General features: G+C 36.8%; 2 protein-coding genes across 2 annotated transcripts; both read right to left on the bottom strand.

The window, feature by feature from the left end:
• Window positions 1-4743: 4743 nt before the first annotated feature.
• LOC103427664 (protein NRT1/ PTR FAMILY 4.5-like) lies at window positions 4744-8834 on the bottom strand. Its single transcript, XM_008365732.4, has 6 exons — window positions 8462-8834; window positions 8282-8369; window positions 7949-8166; window positions 7444-7860; window positions 7224-7348; window positions 4744-5936 (listed from the first exon to the last, which is right to left on the bottom strand). The coding sequence occupies exons 1-6, from the start codon at window positions 8462-8464 to the stop codon at window positions 4994-4996; spliced, it is 1794 nt and encodes a 597-aa protein (XP_008363954.3). The 5' UTR covers window positions 8465-8834; the 3' UTR covers window positions 4744-4993.
• Window positions 8835-18093: 9259 nt separating this feature from the next.
• LOC103427717 (protein NRT1/ PTR FAMILY 4.5-like) lies at window positions 18094-20559 on the bottom strand. Its single transcript, XM_070820276.1, has 6 exons — window positions 20521-20559; window positions 20377-20464; window positions 20038-20255; window positions 19530-19946; window positions 19294-19418; window positions 18094-19119 (listed from the first exon to the last, which is right to left on the bottom strand). Exons 1-6 carry the CDS (start codon window positions 20557-20559, stop codon window positions 18183-18185), a joined length of 1824 nt encoding a protein of 607 aa, XP_070676377.1. The 3' UTR covers window positions 18094-18182.

The raw sequence follows: 20559 nt of genomic DNA, 5'->3' as shown, positions 1-20559 counted from the left end.
TGTGTTCCTCTTAATCCGAAATTGATCTTTCTTCTTAGTTCAAGATTTTGTATCACGTCACTTAATACTACATTCTAATGGTATTCCTTTTCACTTGTAAGTGAGATGTCTTAGGTTCGATTCTCGCCAAAAGTGAATTTAAACCATATTATTGTTAGCACATTTTGAGATTTAGCCCACTTCCCCACCTTTTTAGTTAGATCATATCATTTGTTCAAAATAAAAAAAATAAAAATTTGTGTAGCACAGCGTTTGCATCTGCACAGCCATGGTAATTTTCTCTCTTTCACCACATGCCCAAACCATTAAGTGGTCCTCGAAACGAAGGTCCTTACAAGCGCTTATTCGGACTTCCGAGTAGTCCCTAAAGCACCCAGGTCCATAAATGGATCCACCCCTAAGTGTGATTGTCCTTGTTGGAGTTTAATACAAATAAATCATGCCACAATTCCCCATCGCTCAACTCTGATTTGGTATCAGGCTTTATAGACCCATGTGCATTGTAGTTAATTAGACAAGGATTAAAGTGGTGGGAAGGGTCTTGGGCTTATATATATAGTCAAGTATGTCTTGGGAGATGATTAAAGCACCCAAAACAAAAAATATATTATTCTGTTTTTGCGTTTTGGGCAGCAGCAGCGTAAAAATCCTCCATTCGCGTAAAGAGAGAAGCATACAAAAGTTCGCCAGAGATAAAAGATCCGTTGCCGGTAGAAGTTTTAGTTAGGACTAATAAGAGGGCAGTTGTAAAATTAAAAGTCAGTTTAGGATCTAGAAAACACTTCTGTGACAAGAACTTTTACAATAAACACGTTGAGAGTTTTACTATAAATTCAAATGCTAATTAAATAAATACTTGAAAATGCCTCCTAAAACAGTATCTCATATGTACTTCTTTAAAAAAAAAATCACGTCTATGAGTCAAAACAGCTTATATGTTTTCAAAGAAAAAGCAATCCCAAATAGACCTTAAATATTTGGGAGTTTTAACAAAACACTCTCAACGCTGTTATTTTTAACGAAAAATATTTTCCATATTACGTCTTGAGATAGTCAAAGAATTCAAGAGTGTATTCAAAAGAATTATTGGATCTCAATGCATTTTGTTGGGCTCCAGTACTGATATGCATTATATAATAGTAACTTTCATTATAAACCCGTCTTATGAGCGACACATCCAAGATCCCTCCCCTTTGTTCCTCTTGTTTAATATGTTCTCTTAATGGAAAAGGTTTGTTAATCATGTGTATGTACTTTTCCACCTCTAATATCCTTTGTATATATATGCGTGTGTACGATCGATTAAAACATGATTAGTTCGTACATGGTTAATTAGTTTAGCTATTTATATATACATAATTAACTAAAAGAAAATTTAGATTCAATTCGCATGGATTCAATGTACATAATTTTAGATTTTGCAGTTGCTGTCCATGCTCATGACCTTGAGTTTCATCTTGTTTTTCTTTTTTGTTGATGTTTCTTTGTTTTAGTCTTTGAGGATTTTGGCTTCATCCCCCTACTTGCATTCTTTTATTTTCGTTTTTTTCTTTATTTAATAAAATTTGGAGATAGGGGACTGGGGGAGAGAGGGGGTAGTTCTATTAGGGAGTTAGCATTTTCTAATCGTTATGACCAAAAGGAAGTAGCCTACTTTTAATTCATGGCTAAATCTCGGGGTCTAAGTTTTTTCTTTCCACATTATACGGGTTTAAAGAGTGAGGCTTCTACTATTTTAGTTCGATAACAAAACCTTATACGTAATTCGACTCGCTTAATCTATTATCAACCTTTCAATAAGAAAAAAACGTTAGATAGAGTTTGCTTTATATTTCATCCCATGATCGATTCAATTGCTACAAAATCTACCATGCTTAATTTTTCTATATCACAAGCGATCCAATTACGCGAATGCTTTCACATTATGGATCTAATTTGAACCACATAAGTGTGCTAGTCTTTTATGACCAAAAAACAAAAAAAAAAGTGTGGTGCAGTCACGTGTAAGAGACACAATAATTAAATGATGAATCCAGTTAATTTGGAAAACCACCAAATTAATGAAAAGAGGTGGTGGCATGTGAGCTAGCTGAGCTCTTTGTCTTGGTCCCATGATCACATGCATCTTTTGAAGCTTGATGGCACAACCCATCAAGTTCTGTCACGCACTGCTGTTACTCACATATTGTATTCCACCAACAAATCGGGGTTTGGTCTGCACACTTATTTTTGCAACTCCAAAATTCCACATTAATTAGCCTACTTTCACTAATTAACCACACAATTAGCATGATAGTATCATTGTGGAACTCATCATCCAAGCAAGAACCATAAAAGTTTAGAATATGAACCTGCACATTTCATAGTCTAGAGTTCTTAATCGTTGGATCTTAGTTATTGTCATTGGTTAAGAATTCAACGACTAAGGATCTAGACCGTGATATGAGCTAGTCCTTACTAAAAAAAAATCCGCAAGAAACAATATCATAGTAACACTAATTTAAGAGGCATTTGATAATTATTTCATTTTCACTTTTTAATTTTCAAATTTTGGTTTCAGTTTTTGGTTTACCATTTTCATTTTTTTGAAAACTAATAGTTACCAAACAATCAAAAACTGAAAACTTAAAATGAAGTGATTATTAAATGTTCCGTGAATAAATTGTAACATAATGCAAAGACTGGAATGCTTGCAGATTATCTTTTGGCATGCATTTTTATTGGACACACAAAATGGACATGTCCTACAGTCATAGTCGAAGCCAGTAAAAAGACAAACAGGAAAAGCTTGAAAGCTCCACACCACTGTACTAACGTGGGTTTGACCTAATAAGGCAGAAAGGTGGAATTGTGAATCTTACATTTTAGTTTAAAGTTGTAGTTTGTAGATGTGAGTAACGTTAGTTAATTAGGATAATTTGCTTGTCTGTTTCATCTGAGTTAGAATCTCCCTGCTTGTAGAGTAGACTATAGAATACGCCATATGGAAAAGGAAAAAAAATCTGGTTGAGGCCATGTTTGAGAAACTTGATGAGCTAATTTCATTTAGGTCAAATTTTAGAAGCTTAGGGCATCATTTTTGGGTCTTATTTTGTATGCAGGTTGAGCTGACATTGGGCTTAATCATTTGAGCTGTAGAGCAGTAGCTGGGCACAAATTCTACCTAAGGCACGTGTGGACGTCATGGATGTGCCAATGAATTTAGAAACACTTAGAAATGAGCAACAAAATATTGGATGGAGGAATTTTAAAAGACAGATAACAAATGTATTAATGTGGAAATTTCAGAATTCCTCAATCTCTACTGTGCTTCTAATTAACTCAAAACATAGTCTACGTAACCTAATAGTCAAATTCAAATACGACTATGCAATTTGGATTGAACGCAGGAATTATTTCTACAACTCATTTGAAGGGGTTTTTAAGAGAAGTAAGCATAAAAAGGCGATCCCAAGCCAACATGGTTTTTCGCCTTGCGAGGGTTGAAGAGGAAAGAAGAGAGGTGGGGAACAACGTCTATTGTATGAAGTCTTACCTTTACTTTGCAAAAATGCTGTTTCCACGACTCAAACCCGTTTCGGTCACAAAAAAGCAACACTTATGTTGTGCCAAGACTCGCCCTCAAAGAAGTATACATAGCAAAACAAAAACACTTGAATTGCCATTTTTTTTAGCACAATAATATATTTTACACTAAGAGGAGGAAGAGTTCGGCTAAATCATACAATTGGCAACCTAATTTGGTATCGAATTCACCATCCACGAAATTCGAACCTAAGATATCACATCCCGACCCGGGGTCCACCACATCCCGGGCTCGACTCCGTTGTAGCACGATATTATCTGCTTTGGGCCCCGACCACGCCCCTTACGATTTTGTTTCTGAGAACTCACGCGAGCAAAACTTCTCAATGGGTTACTCATCCTAGGAATGCTCTAGCCCCTTTCTCGCTTAACTTCGGAGTTCCTACGGAACCCGAAGCTAGTGAGCTCCCAAAAGGTCTCTTGCTAAAGGAAGTGAGCATGTATATACAAGGCATATATGATCCACTCCCCTGGGCGATGTGGGATCTAAAAATCCACCCCCCTTAGGGGCCCGACATGCTCGTCAGCACACTTCCAACCAGGGATTGGTGCCCAGGGGAGTGGATCCTCTATGCCTTATATGTACATGCTCACCTCCATATAGCACGAGGCTTTTTGGGAGCTCACTGACTTTGGGTTCCGTAGGAACTTCGAAGTTAAGCGAGAATGGGCCAGAGCATTCCCAGGATGGGTGATCCACTGGGAAGTTCTGCTCGCGTGAATTCCCATAAACAAAACCGTGATGGCGTGGTCGAGATCCAAAGTGGACAATATCGTGCTACGGCGGAGTCGAGCTCGGGTCGGGATGTGACAATTTGGTATCAGAGCCAATCCCTAACCAGAAGTGTGCCGACGAGGATATCGAGCCCCTAAGGGGGGTGGATTGTTAGATCCCACATCGCCCAGGGGAGTGGATCCTCTATGCCTTATATGTACATACTCACCTCCATATAGCACGAGGCTTATATGGAAGTTCACTGGCTTTGGGTTCCGTAGAAACTCCGAAGTTAAGTGAGAATGGGCCAGAGCATTACCACCAAACATTATCAGAAATAATTTGAAAGTTTTTCTAATTATTCTAATGCACTTCAAAACAAATCTTAAGTGCCTTCATTTGTTTGGACCAGTATACTAACATATGCAAAATGGCCAAGATAGTTTTGCAAGACAAATTCACTTTTCTTTATTCATGAAAAGGTGGTAGAAAAACTTATTAAACAGAAAATCCAGACATTCAATGTCCCAAACACACTATATCTTACAATTCCATAAAAAAACACACACACAAAAATAAGATAAAAATAGAGAAAATAAACCCATTAATTATCATTATAACTCCTCCCCTTGGTTAATTATATATGATCTATCTCTCCCCTTCTTTTCTGTTTTTTTCCTTTTATATTGGGTTTCATAAAGTTGCCACCTTTTCTTCTCTATTTTCCCCAGTGGAGGCAGCAGCTTCATTAGTCTTGCTTCCACTTTCTTGAACAACACTTGAATCATTGTGAATGGCAGGTGTCTGTTGCAAAACTTTAAGCTGCAGCTTTGGATCTGCCTCGTCTGCTTTGTACTTGTACCATGAAGCCCAGTAGACATAGTTCACAAAGTTGATGCAGCTAAGGATTGCCAAGAAGTAGTAAAATAGCTGCAAATTGTTTTTGTTTAGGTCTTTGCCATGCAGCCATCCTTGTTTGCTCGGAGTAATCCTACTGGTCACAACATTGATCACGTCAACGAAAATCGAGCTCAAGAAGTACCCTAAAGAAAGTGACAGAAAAGTGAACGAGGTGGAGAGCGATTTCATGCCCATAGGAGCTTCCTTGTAGAAGAATTCAAGTAACCCTACTAGGGTAAACATGTCAGCAATACCAAAAATAGCGTATTGGAAAGAAAGCCAGAAGAGAGATATCGGCTTTGTGAAGTCCTTGTTGGCTTGGTTCTTTCTCTTTACTTCTACTATGCCGGCTACTGCCATTGAGATTGCGCAGAGGACTAGTCCAACACCGACGCGCTGAAGCTGCGTGATGCCTGACGGGTGCTTTGTGATTTTTCGCGCAAAGGGGATGAAGAAGAACTCGTAGAGCGGGATGAGGATGGACATGAAGAGGAGAGGGATGACGGGGATTGATGGTGCCGGAACCTCAATGCGGCCTAAGTGGCGGTCCATGATGCTTCCTTGTTGGACTGAAAATGTTTGGAGCTGTGCTAAACAAGTGTTCATGATGATGGTGCTGAAGAAAATTGGCAGCATTCTTGTAAGGACCTTCACTTCTTCCACTTGTGTAACGGTGCAAACTTTCCAGGGTTGGGGCTTGGAGTCTTTGCCAAGTATGGCAGCTTTGTCTAGACAACTGATTCAATACCATTAGGTAGTAATTAATTAGTACTCACTACTTTGTCATAACCAAAGGCACTAATTTCTTGCACGAAATCGTCACTTGAGCCACACATAAAGGTAAATTTGGCAAATTTCAGTGCGGGGCACATGAAAGGGTAAATTTGACTGACTTTGTATACGAAATCAACAAAAGTTGAGGGATGTTTTTGGGTGGAAAAATCTACAAACTACAGGAAATGCGGAGCAATTGAAAATACGTGAATGAAAGTTTGAACTTTGTGAAACTACAGGTACAATACTATGTAGTAAAAAAAGACGGTCAAAATTCGTTTTTAATCCACGTAGTTACCACGGATATCTTTTTTTATTTTATATTTTCAATTGCAACAAATCTGATCTCTTAGTTTGTACCAAACTCGAAGTAATTGTAAATAAAGGAACGCAAGTGAAACCTTATAAACTATTTAAATTTAAGGACATCCTTCGACTTTTGCTAATATCATAAATGAAATTGTCAAGTGCGGGACACATGGATTGGAGGCGGGGGTAATTTGACAGATGTTTCTTACAAAAAATTAACATAAGTTGACGAATTTCTTGAATGGAACAATCTGCATACTTCAAAAAACTATTCAGTTCAATTGGAAATACATGAACGAAAGTATTACTACATGAACTAGATGGAAATTTCTCGTGTTTTTTAGCACTTTGTTTTTAAAGAAAACTAATTAAAGGAACTTGAAATTTTTTAGTTTTAATGATAAGAACAAAATAAAGGGTAAAGTGAAAAGTACCATGATTGACTTTTTAGTGTTAAAATGTGATTTTTCGTTAAATTGAACAGTACCAGGAGTTTTTCGTTAAAACTCTCCTTTTTTTTATCGACCATCATTGTGAAATCTTGTTCAGAATTGTAAGCTACAATGCCACACCCATTTTCTAGAAGAAAAAAAATGAAGTGATCTACATGGTTGTAAATTGCTATCTAATGAAGTCAACAAAAAAATGATTAAAAGCTTCCAAAAACTTCACATCCTGTCTACCCCTCAAATAAATAAACAGATATCATGGTCCAAAAAGTTCACTTCAAAAAGCAAAACCCTATCACATGCACAGAAACTTTGATGTGAACTTTTCGTTGTATTATCAATTTCCTCCTTAGTCATATGTTTTTCTTTTGTTTTATTGTCAATTTTGAAGAATCTTGGCGTGCCAAGATGGGAACATACCATCTGGTAAGCCTTGTTTGAATTATTGCAAATTATTGGCGAACTTTAACAAAAAATTAATGTAATGTTACCTGAATTGATCTGTATGTGCAATTTTCTCTTCAGTATACTTTGGGTCATTTTCACTGATCTCATACAACTCATGAGAGCTCCCTGGCTGCAGTAAACTTCTGTTTTTTATCGCGACAACAATAACCTGTCACATCATTTCGCCACATTACACTAGTTAATATTAACTAGTAAAATAATCAAGTTTGTGCGCAAAGAGTTTGATAAGAGAGAAAGGCAGACCTGAATGACTCTAATGATGGGGCTGTGGCCGGGGATTTGCAGGCGATAGAAAGGTTTGCCCATCGCAAGAACAGCGAACCCGATAAATGCTCCAGCCGTGCATATAAAGAAACCCCAGTACCAAGCTACTTCAGTGCTAACAGTCACAATGGCTGTGACGCCAATAATTGATCCAACTGTAGTACTAAGCAAAAGCCAGTTGAAAAATGTTGCGAGTGATTTTGCTTCCTCTTTCCGGTTAAACTGATCTGCACCAAGCGCGGGCAGCGCTCCCCTCACGCCACCTGTTCCCAGAGCTAACAAGCACAGGGATGCATAGAGCATGACAGCGATACGGCCTTCGACACACTTTGTCAGGCAAGTTTCTTTTGGGTGCAAATGCTTTGAGTAAGCTTGAATTGTCATCATCGCCAAAGCCTAAGTGCGAATAACAAAATTTATTAAAGTTTATGACATAAGTAGAACTAGAACAGGAATAACAAAATATGTGAATTTTTGTTGTAACCAGTATTTCAACTGCCCCGAAAATCAGGCAGGTTGTGAATCTGCTCAAGTATGTGTCAGAAATGAAGCCTCCGACGAGGGAGAGGAGATAATTTGATCCCATGAAGTTTGTGAGAAGGTTGGCGGAGTGCGCCAGATCCAAATGCATCATGTACAGAAAGTACAGCACCAAGCTGCACATGTTCGCGACGAATCCCATATTGTCCAATGCCAGCAACACTACACAACCCGAATAAATGCATTGTAAACCATAATTAATATACAAAAGCAAGGATATAACTAGCATGCTGGGAAGTGATTTCCCTGCAACCCTTTTCTGAGAATGGTTTCTTACCGAAAATGAAGCTGGAGGCGGTGAATCCTCCCTTTTTCTTGTCCGTCGGCTCGAGGGAGCTGTAGGTTGGCTCGGCATTCTCTTCTGCCTGGTGTGGAGAACATTGTGAAACCTATTAACAAGAGTAACACAAAAAACAGAGACATACACAGAAAGAAGATTTAGGGCTTTTTGACTTACCATGGTTGAAAATTGAGAATAAATTAAGTTGAGAATGTTTGTTTTTGGTACAAGAGGCCTTGAACATATAGCATTCAAAGATGCCTAGTTTTTTATATTTAAGGCATCAGATTGATTGCCTTTGTTGTCAGCTTTGCTCTCTGCTTTGCTCTCTCTCTCTCTCTCTCTCTCTCTCTCTCTCTCTCTCTCTCTCATGGTGTGTCCCTCAGTGTTGGAGGAATGCAACTTGGAACTTTACCCTTTTGTCATGTTTCATTAGGTTTGATTGAGTGTCTGGATTATGATGATTTTGAACATATGAATGCCGTTAATTGTATGTTCTCGGAAAACTATGCTCAAATGGTTTCTCCACGAAGTATTTCAATGATTAGGTTATATGTCGCTGATCAGTCTTATTAGTTAAGGAACATTAAAATTATACAAACAACAAGCACTCAATTTGTAATATCACATGTTGTCTATCAGCCACAATTGTCTATCAGCCACAATTAGATATCAAACTTGTTATATTGAGTTGTAACTTGTAACGAATTAGTTAGGAGATAAAAGTTGATAATTATAAATGAAATTAAACCTGCCCAATTCAATAAGTGAATATAGTATATGCAAAAAGTCTCGATGCAATTATTGTAATATTATCATTATATACTCGATTTTAGTTTGTTAAGTAACCCTAATACAGACTTATTGAACATCTCATTAACCTTAATACAGAGATCTTACTGAAGCAAATTCACAAGTACCATATGAGAACCTAAAGTATATTTAGCAGGAAATCCTAATAAAGCAAATGCACTGAACAGTTCATTACAATACGGCGGTGGTGATTTGGCATGACCATAATTTGTTATTGGCCAATTTGTCACTGCATAAGTGCACCATTAATAAAATATTTTCGATCCACCACAAGATCAAACTTTATAACTTTCTTGGTATTTCTGAATGCTTCACCAAACTGGTCTTCTCCCTTTATATATATAGATATTATTCTTTTGCCTTATCTAGTAATTTGATGTTATTGAGTCATGCATTATAATATATGTTAACGACAAGGTTAATATTTTACGGAGTTGGGGTATGGTACTATTAATTATATGTATATGTGTATTGCAAAACTATACTAGTAATATTATGTGTCGATAAATTGATAATATCATGTGTTGACATGACAATCACACAGAAAAAATTATCATGTACCACTTCTACTCTCTTAGTGCAACCCTCCTAAAATGAAACCCTGGGGCCGAATTGAAAGCATCTGACCCAGTTGCAAACTTAAAGGGGAAGGGAAGCACATGAAGTGAACCCTCACCTCATTATACTTTTTTAGTAGTAGTTGACAATACAGCTCAGAAGGATCTTGATTTCATCATGTTTTCTGGGACCAAAGCTTCAAAAAATTTCATTTTTCTTAAGTCTTTGTAGTAGAGAAATGATAAACACACATTTTTTACCTACTCACATATTCGTGTTAAATTTTGTTTGATAATTTTGTTTGATACTCAACGGATTTGCTTTATTATTTATCCAAATACAATTAAGTGAACCGTCACTATATTACAAAAGATATCCAAAACTCTCAAGCAATATTCCTTAAATTTCACACTACCCTAATCAACGGATATAATTGACGTCTATCATTCTAGACTCCTAATGACCCTTTAGGTTATGGGGTCATGCTCCCAATCCCATACCTGTTTCTTTAAATTTGAGGAAGCAAGCCAAATGGGCCTTACACCCGTGTACAACTCAACTTGATCAAAAGCTTCTTTAGGTCATGGGTCCCTATTTATATACTAATTAATCCACTTCTCCATTCACCATTTTTGTCCAATAATACTTCAGAGTGCTCCCATGCAAGATGAAAATGCCATTTGATAAAGCACTTAAACAGAGGCTGTCCAGAGAAATTGACAAGATTCATTGGGTGGCCATGCAAGGGTAGAATTTCCCTCTAAATAGTTGTGTGTGGGTATATATATGTATATATCTGTGTGTTTATTTCTTCTTATTTTGTGATTTAATATATTTAGTGATATTACAAAATCTCTGTAGACAAAAACAAAATAGATACCGTCGATGATTTTATTTTTTAGTCAATGAAACTTCATTAAAAGGAAAAAAAAATTACAAAATTAAAGGGAATTATATTATAAAAAGGCCCAATAAATTTGGATTGATTGGAATTGGAGACTATATCTTTTTTACAACAGACGATGGTTAAGAATTCTTCGTAATGGCAACAAGTGATAATTAAGAATTAATCAATTTTATAACGAAAATGGGTACAGTCAACTATGTGCATTATGAACTTGATATTCTCAAGTAGATTTCCCATCAATGGGTAGCATGGGTGAGGTAAAGTTCAATCAATTAGGACCAAAGAAAAGGTTCAATTAATTTGATGTCACTTTCAACTTTAAGGGCACCTTGATTACTAGGCTCCAAACAAGGAAAGTTTAACTTTTTATTTGGTAGGACTAAGGACGACTTCATAACGGATCATGTCAAAAATAATGTTCCAATTTTCATTACGAAATTTCATAATCAGACCATAATTTTTAAATTCAAAATTTTTGGAATAAGAGTAATCTCAAAAACTTTGAAATATAATTTGAAAATTTATATATTTTGCAAATTTTTAATATCCTCGAAGCTCTACATGCACTTTATTGTAATTTTATTTTTGAATAAACTATATTATCTACACTAAGGGAAGTGGGTGGACTTAACTTCATAATGGGCTAGCGATAATATGGTTCAAATTCGCCTTTAGCAAGAATCGAACTTAAGACATCTAATTTACAAGTGAAGAATAATACCCCTAGACGGTAGTACTAAGTGGCTATTGTACATTCTTAATATTTGTTGTATGTTGATGTATACTAGTATGTTTATCTTTTTAATATATAAGTGTATGGTTAATATAAAAACAATGAGCAAAATGTAAATGTATCCAAAACTAACAATAAGTTAAAAAAATGATTACAAAATATATAATTTTAGTAAATAATTAACTATAAAAAATTGGAATACTTCAGAATTTTCTTTATTGGAATAAGTTTGGAACACTTTGAAAAAAATTCGAATTGAAATTTCTAAATGCATTTCAATTTTCATTAGCTTTATGAAAATATTCGGATTCAAACAGTTTAATGACATGATAAAAAAATTCCATTTTAATTGAGTGCCTTGCAAATATATATTCGGATTCAGAATTCTGATACCAATTTGTAGGAGGAAGGGGGATAGAAATCTTAAGTAAAACTTTGTGTAGTGAAGAAGGGAGAGGCTTTTAACGTGAAAACTTTCAGATTTCTTCACACATTAAAAACCGATAACAATACATGTGTTGCGAGTTATATAGTAGTTAAAGTGTAAATAATAGTTTATTGTCCTACATTGGTGAATTACATATGTAATACCAATTGTAACTCCTATATATACTCCACTTTGGACATTAATGAATATTGAAGAAATTCCCAAATATTGTCATGTATATTTTTGGTATTTACCATGTTTAGTTTAATATGACATCAGAGCAGTTTACTCTTGGCGACTTGTGTGCTTTAATTTTGTGCCTACCTTTTTCGTGATTTCCTTGGTTGAAAAAAAAAATTAAAAACAAAAACAAAAGTGAATAGTGTCTCGCTAGAGTACATCACTTCGCTACAGTATGTGAACAGTGATCCTCTACAGTGCCGTAAACAGTGATTGTTACAATACCGTGAATAGTCTCTGCTACAGTGCCGTGAACAATGATTGCTACAATGTTCTGGTAAATTGTTTTCATTTCGCTGCGTATCTTTTGTGCCTTTATAGTTCGTGATTTAGTTCAATGGCTCAATATAATCATAGTGTTGTTATGCATCTTGGTGGAACAAATAAATGGATAATTGATACTGAGACCACTGATCATGTGACTAATGACCCTAAAGTGTTTGATGAGTTATGTGACTATGTTTGTGATCTGTATATTATTAGTGCAAATTGAGCACATTCCTCTGTGAAGAGTGAAGGCACTATCTCTCTGACTCAGACCTTATCACTAGTTCGTACTTTACTTGTTCCTTATGTTAAGTGCAATCTTTTGTCTGTAGAAAAACTTCTTGATACCTTATATTGTTTTGCTCACTTCTACCATACGTATTGTTATTTTCAAGACATTCAAACTCAGAAGATAATTGGTCGAGGTAAAACAATAGGGGGTTTGTACATCTTGACTATGGAGTATATTGTTGTTTTCGGTTCAAATAATCATCAAGTTTTATGTGCTAAAGTGGATGACAGACATCAAATTTAGTTGTGGCATCGACGATTGGGACATCCATTATTCAATTATATGAAGCATTTATTTCCTTCTTTGTTTTGCACTTGTAGTGATTCAGAGTTCAAGTGTGAAACATATGTCATGGCTAAGAGTCATCGTGCTTCATTTCCCGTAAGTGATTCTAAAGCTACTTTGACATTTGATTTGATACATTCTGATGTGTGGGGTCCGGCAAAAGTTACTTCTAATGGATTCCGTTGGTTTGTTACTTTTATTGATGATTGTACTCAGTTAACTTGGGTGTTCTTGATGAAGAATGAGAGTGATGTTCCGTTACTTCTTCAAGAATTTTGTACAATGGTGTCTACTTAGTTTTAGACCAAAGTTAAGGTCTTCAAGTATAATAACGGAGGAGAATATGTGAATCACACTTTGACATGCTTTTTTCGTGATCATGATATTATTCACTAGACGACTACTCCATTTACACCCCAATAAAATGGTGTGTCCGAACGGAAGAATCGTCAAATAATGGAGGTTGCTCGCTCCTTGATGTTGTGTATTTGATGTTGGATAAATGTGTTCCTAATCATTTGTGGGGTGTCATGCTGTTTTGGCTGCTGTGTATTTGATCAATCGTGTTCCAAGTAGGGTTCTTGATTTTCAGACACCGCTTGATATGCTACAAAAACATGTTTATCTTGTTTCTGTATCAAAACTTCTTCCGAAAGTGTTTGGGTGCATTGCGTATATGCATGTCTACTCTCATCAACAGAATAAACTTGATGCATGCGCTCTCCGATATGTCTTTATAGGATATGCTAACAATTAAAAAGGCTATAAGTGTTATCATCCTCCGACTCAAAAAACTTATATTACCATGGATGTCATATTCCACGAGGAAGTTTCGTATTTTGTGAAGCCATCTTCCGACTCTCCATTTCAGGGGGAGAGGGGGAGTGAAGTGCATATTCGAAGAGATGGTATGAATGATGTGTTACAAGAAGAGTTGGGAACAGAACCTATTATGTTGCGTGATACTGATCAGTCAGCTATAGATAGTGATCGGTCACCTGTCATTCCCGAAACTATTTCTACAGACGACAGATCAGATGTGCCCAGCAAGTTGCATGTTAGTATGTCTGACGAATTACATTCTGATGATCGGTTGTCTGCTGCTGGTATGTCTAACGAGTTGCCTGATGATGGTTCGTCCAGTGATGATTTTTCTAACAGTTTAGTACAAGATGGTGGCATAATGAGGTAAATTCTAACGATTCTTCTACTTATCAGTTACCTCCACAAGTTAATAGTGGAAAACCTAAAGTACAATATGAGCATGATATGCATGCCAAAGCCAAATATCCTATCAAAAATTATGTGTCTACTCATCGTTTGTCTAAACCATATGCATCTTACATATGTCAACTATCTAGTGTATCAATTCCAACAAAATTGCAAGATGATTTGTCTGACCCTAAATGGGTTAATGCCATGAAAGTTGAGATGGAAGCTTTGGAAAAGAATTCTACTTGGGATTTGGTTCATTTACCAAACAGGAAGATAGTCGTTGGATGTAGATGGGTGTTTATTATTAAGCACAAAACAGATGGTTTTATTGACCGGTATAAATCCAGATTAGTTGCTAAGGGTTATACTCAAACCTATGAGGTGGACTATCAGGAGACTTTTGCTCATGTTGTCAAACTTAATATTGTACGTGTTCTTCTATCCTTAGCAGCAAACCAGGATTGGCCCTTGTTGCAGTTTGATGTTAAGAATGCTTTCCTTCATGGTGTTCTTAAGAAGGAAGTTTATATGTATCTCCCATCTAGTATTAGAACATCTCCTGAAAAAGGTGTTGTATGCAGGTTACAAAATGCTTTGTATGGTTGAAAACAATCTCATAGAGCGTGGTTTGGAAGGTTTACAAGTTCAATGACGAAGTTTGGGTATATCCAGAGTCATTTAAATCATACTTTGTTTCTAAAGCGACAAAATGATAAGCTAACTGCATTGATTATTTATGTTGATGACATGATAGTGGCAGGTGATGATCAGAAGGAGATACAATGCCTTCAAAAGTACCTAGCTACTGATTTTGAGATGAAAGAATTGGGTGAATTAAAGTATCTTCTTGGAATCGAGGTTGCACGATCCAAGCATGGTATTTTTCTGTCTCAACGGAAGTATGTTCTTGATTTGTTAGCTAAAACATGTATGTTAAATTGCAAACCTGTTGATACTCCGATTGAGCAGAATCATCGTCCGGGCTTATTTCCAGATCAAGTTCTTACTCATAAGGAACGATATCAAAGGCTTATGGGGAGATTAATTTATTTGTCTCATACTCGCCCTGACATTGCTTATGCGGTTAGTGTGGTAAGTCAGTTTATGCACTTATCTAGTGAAGCTCATATGGATGCAGTAACCTGTATTTTGAGGTACTTGAAGATGGCTCATAGCAGAGACTTCGTTTTCTCCAAGAATGGTCATTTGAATGTTGAAGGGTATACAGATGCAGATTGGGCAGGTTCTATCACTGATTGGCGATCTACATCTGGATACTTTACGTTTGTGGGTGGTAATTTAGTTACTTGGAGAAGCCAGAAATAAAAAGTGGTGGCTATGTCAAGTGCAGAAGCTGAGTTTCGTGGTATGTCTCATGGTGTATGTGAATTGTTGTGGTTGAAAAAATTGTTGAGATATCTTGGGTTTAAACCAAGGGTGCTATGAAACTTCATTGTGATAACAAGGCTGCTATTGAGATTGCTCATAATCCAATGCAACATGATCGAACAAAACATGTGGAGATTGATCGACATTTCATCAAGGAAAAATTGAATAATGGAATTATTATGTTTTCGTTTGTGGGATTTGAAGATCAACTTGTTGATGTTCTTACTAAGGCTGTGTCTAATAGTGTGTTTTCCAACTCGTTTGATAAGTTGGGCATGCGTGATATCATTACACCAACTTGAGGGTGATATCTTTGCACCAACTTGAGGGGGAGTGTTGCGAGTTATATATTAGTTAAAGGGTAAATAGTAGTTTATTGTCCCACATTAGTGAAGTTCTTATGTAATACCAATTGTAACTCATATATATACTCCACTTTGGAGATTAATGAATATTGAAGAAATTCTCAAATACTGTCATGTATATTTTTGGTATTTACCATGTTTAGTTTAATAACATGATCATGACTTTCATAGCTGCTACAATACATCTTAATTTATTTAGTTAATTAAGAACAACTTTGTAACTGAAACATCTGGATAAATAAATATTATTACCGGTAGTTTCAAATATTACAACTCTAGGGCTTCTATCTTCATTAATCCTTATTCATGCCTCTAACTCAATAACTGAAATTTGATTTAATTCTCCAACAACTTGAACTTGACAAGGAAAACCACTCTCCCTAAATAGTTGGACCTTCAGCTCAAAAATGGCTTTGATGTAAGAAAAGTTAGTCACAGAGGTTGCTGATGATGCTTCCTGTCTAAGTGCCTATGCATTTTCCAGAAATATTCTCTTCCATGATTAAAGCAGGAGTTGCCCCCACCTCACATTTCTATTTCCATCATCTTTCTTTCTCTTATCTCCATCAACTCCTCTTTTGATTTTTGTATGCTTTTTTCCAAAGTTGTTGCATATGCAGCATGCTCCACCGCCTTCCCCTTTGCCTTCTCTTCTTTTTACCAGAAGATTTTACCGTCAGTTGTAGCCTTCTTTCTGCAGCTTTTTATCAGTCCACATTCTTCATAGTAAGTACTTGTTTTGTCAGATTTTATCTGTTAAGGTTCATGTTCTTTTCCAGCGCCAAAAAAGGGTAATATGTTCACTTTCAATTATGTGATACTGGTATGGGTGGTGCATAGAGAACGCCAATGGCTTCCAGTAAGAGTAGCTAGCTAACTGCTACACAATGTTAGGGGATAATATGCCCTAGTACCACATACACACACACACACACACACATTTTATCTTTATCTCAATCATTACGCAACTAATAAATTATTCTTTAAAATAAAAGCTTCTATAGTGAAGAATTTATAATTTTGATTGATGGATTCTAATCTAAAACGTTTAAAAAAAATTGGATGAAAATAACATTGAGAGTTATGCAATAACACTCTTTATTCATAAATCATGATAAAACAACATTACAATTTAGTAAATTACAAAAATTTACCTCAACGTCAGCTTTACTATACTTTATGGAGAAAGAAAAGAAAAAAAAAAGTTTTTCTATTAGCTTTCCTAAATAAAAGGTCAACTTATTGGGCTTTTTCACCATTTAAATTCATTTGAATTCTAACCCATATTAGGTGAGGGTCATGTCTATGAAACAGTTCATTTCATTTAAAGTTAGTAAGATAAAGCAAGAAATGACTGACACAGGACCAATTAAAAAAAGAGGGTCAACATTTATCTTCTTCCTTGCGAGAAAGCTTCTGTAACTTCCCAACTCCTCCATGGATGCATCATGCACTAGAATTTTGATTGGCCTAACTATATGTCATTTAACCCAATAAACAAATTGCCCGGACATAACCCGTAAATAACCATAGGCATAAACCAGTCTCCATGTCGAAACATTGGAGGGTCCCCGGAGGACCTTCATTGGTGCTTTACCGACATTGGGTGCGTGCCGGGATAACCTTGGTCCATCTATGGATCTTCCCTTGAGCATCTCAAGAATCTCAAAAAAAATTAAATGCGTTTTTTCTTTTCGATTTTATGAAATTAAAGGATTATAACCTTAAACCTTGCCTACTCTTACCAACCATCATCACTAGTCACTAGCTAACCCCAAAACTCTCAATAACAACAAAAATTATAGAAGTAATATTCTACTTAAAACAATAATCTAAACTTCGAGAATAAAGATTTAAACTACATTCTTTCTCATACCAGAATAACTACGTATCATATAACTGTTGAGGTATATTTATCACATACGAACAAACAGAGATCAATTTAAATTTATTTCATACAATCAAACATATATCGCATTTGATTCATGATCAAACAGAATTTATGAAAAATGCGTTTCACTAAAATTCCAACAAATTAATAAAAGTTTCAGTGGAGTAGAAAGCCCAAATTACAGTCCATAATCTTATATCAAGAAGACTCCCAAAGCTTGAGGGCCCAAATACAAAAAACTACCCAATACAAAGCGTAAGCCTGTGCAGCCGAACCATTGTACATAGTCTTCTGCGTCCATTTACTCCAGCCAAAAACCCTTTCTCTTCCCTCTCTGCGTTTCACTCTCTCTCTTTCCTACTGTAATGGGCATAAAGGTACGATAATTTTTATTCAGAGCAATATTATTTATTAGCTAATGGTTTTTCATGATTTGTGGATTTTGTGATGTTAGGGTTTAACAAAGCCTCTCTCTCTCTCTCTCTCTCTCTCTCTCTCTCTCTCTTATTTTGACCTTCATGTTGCCACCTTTTCTTTATTTTCCTCAGTGGAGGTAGCAGCTTCATCAATCTTGCTTCCACTTTCTTGAACAACACTTGTATCATTGTGCATGAGAGGTGTTTGGTGCAAAGTTTTAAGCTGCAGCTTTAGATCTGTCTCATCTGCTTTGTACTTGTACCATGAAGCCCAATATACATAGTTCACAAAGTTGATGCAGCTAAGGATTGCCAAGAAATAGTAAAATAGCTGCAAATTGTTTTTGTTTAGGTCTTTTCCATAGAGCCATCCTTGTTTGCTCGGAGCAACTCTTTTCGTCACGGCATTGATCAAGTCAACGAAAACTGAGCTCAAGAAGTACCCAAAAGAAAGTGAAAGAAAAGTGAATGAAGTAGAAAGCGATTTCATCCCTGCTGGAGCTTCCTTGTAGAAGAATTCAAGTAACCCTACTAGGGTAAACATGTCAGCAATGCCGAAAATAGCGTATTGGAACGAAAGCCAGAAGAGAGATATCGGCTTTGTGAAGTCCTTGTTGGCTTGGTTCTTTCTTTTCACCTCCACCAGGCCCGCTACCGCCATTGAGATTGCGGAGAGGACTAGTCCAACACCAACGCGCTGAAGCTGCGTTATGCCTGCTGGGTGCTTTGTGATCTTTCTCGCGAAAGGCACGAAGAAGTACTCATACAGTGGGATGAGGATGGACATGAAGAGGAGAGGAATGACGGGGATAGATGGCGCCGGAACCTTGATGGAGCCCAAGTGGAGGTCCATGATGCTTCCTTGTTGGACTGAGAATGTTTGGAGTTGTGCCAAACAAGTGTTCATTATGATGGTGCTGAAGAGAATTGGCAACATTCTTGTCAGGACCTTCACTTCTTCCACTTGTGTTACTGTGCAAACCTTCCATGGTTCGGGCTTGGAGCCTTTGCCAAGTATGGCTGCTTTGTCCAGACAACTGATTCAATACCATTAGAAAAAACAATTAGTACAATGTGTCATAACCTATAAGGCACCAATTTATTTTGGAAATCGCAGGTGTGAGGCGCATAAAAGGTAATTTGACAATTTCAGTGCATGGCATATAAGGGTAAATTTGACTCTCACTAATCATAAATTAATGTAATGGTACCTGAATTGATGTGTATGGGCAATTTTTTCTTCCGTATAATTTGATTCCTTCTCACTAATCTCATACAGTTCATGCGAGCTCTCTGGCTGCGGTAAACGCCTATTTTTTATAACAACGACAATAACCTGTCACAATATTCCGACATGTGTGAAAATGTTGTGCTAATTGAGCTTGACTAGATAGAAAGGCCTTTAACAGAGAGACAGAGAGAGAGAGAGAGAGAGAGAGAGGCAGACCTGAACGATCCTTATGATGGGGCTGTCACCGGGGACTTGGAGGCGATAGAAAGGCTTACCCATTGCAAGAACAGAGAACCCAATAACGGCTGCAATAGTTGATATAAAGAAACCCCAGTACCAATCTACATTCATGCTCACATACACAATGGCCGTGACACCAATAGTTGCTCCAGCTGTAGTACTCAGCATAAACCAATTGAAAAACGTCGCCAGCAACTTTGCTTCCTCTTTCCGGTTAAACTGGTCAGCACCAAGTGCCGGCAGCGCTCCCCTCACGCCACCTGTTCCCAGTGCCAACAAGCACAGGGATCCATATAGCATTGCGGCGATACGGCCTTGGACACAATTTGAAAGGCAAGTTTTTGTTGGGTGCAAATGCTTTGAATAAGCTTGCGTTGTCATCATCACCAAAGCCTAAAAGTGAAACAATTTTTAAAAAATTTTGTGACATAAGTAGAACTGGAGAACCAGATATACCAAATCATATGAATTTTTTTTTCTTTACCAGTATCTCAATTACGCCAAAAATCAGGCATGTTGTGAATCTGCTCAAGTATGTGTCCGATATGAAGCCTCCAACGAGGGAGAGGAGGAAAGTTGATCCCATGAAGTTTGTGAGAAGGTTGGAGGAGTGCGCCAGATCAAAATGCATCACGTACATAAAGTACAGCACCATGCTGACCATATTCGCGACGAATCCCATGCTGTCCAACGCCAGCAACACTACACAGGCAAGAAAAAAATGCAGTGTAAACTAATATATACAAAAGCAAGCAGTATAACCAGATAGAATTCTGCACAGAAGGGATTTCCGCACACCCTTTTTCTGAGAATGGCTACTTACCGAAAATGAAGCTGGAGGCAGTGAGCCCTCCCTTCTTCTTGTCCACCGGCTCGAGGGAGCTGTAGGTTGGCTTGGCATTCTCTTCTGCCTGGTGTGCAGAACATTGTGAAACACATTAACACGAGTAACACAAAAAACACAGACATGAACAGAAAGAAGATTTAGGGTTTTCTTACTTACCAT

Source organism: Malus domestica, chromosome 04 (genome assembly GCF_042453785.1).
Source record: "Malus domestica chromosome 04, GDT2T_hap1".
Lineage (NCBI taxonomy): Eukaryota > Viridiplantae > Streptophyta > Magnoliopsida > Rosales > Rosaceae > Malus > Malus domestica.
The sequence above is the reverse complement of the archived record's forward strand: the minus strand, read 5'-3'. Positions and strand labels throughout refer to the sequence as shown.

What these genes read in the sequence shown, in the direction of transcription:
- LOC103427717 (XM_070820276.1), bottom strand. Translation starts at nt 20,559, where the DNA reads ATGGTAAGTAAGAAAACCCTAAATCTTCTTTCTGTTCAT. An exon ending in CCATCATAAGGATCGTTCAG is followed by an intron (nt 19,419 to 19,529) that starts GTCTGCCTCTCT and finishes ATATTGTGACAG; the next exon opens with GTTATTGTCGTTGTTATAAA. An exon ending in GCCCATACACATCAATTCAG is followed by an intron (nt 19,120 to 19,293) that starts GTACCATTACAT and finishes GTATTGAATCAG; the next exon opens with TTGTCTGGACAAAGCAGCCA.
- LOC103427664 (XM_008365732.4), bottom strand. An exon ending in TCGGGGCAGTTGAAATACTG is followed by an intron (nt 7,861 to 7,948) that starts GTTACAACAAAA and finishes ATTCGCACTTAG; the next exon opens with GCTTTGGCGATGATGACAAT. An exon ending in GCACATACAGATCAATTCAG is followed by an intron (nt 5,937 to 7,223) that starts GTAACATTACAT and finishes GTATTGAATCAG; the next exon opens with TTGTCTAGACAAAGCTGCCA.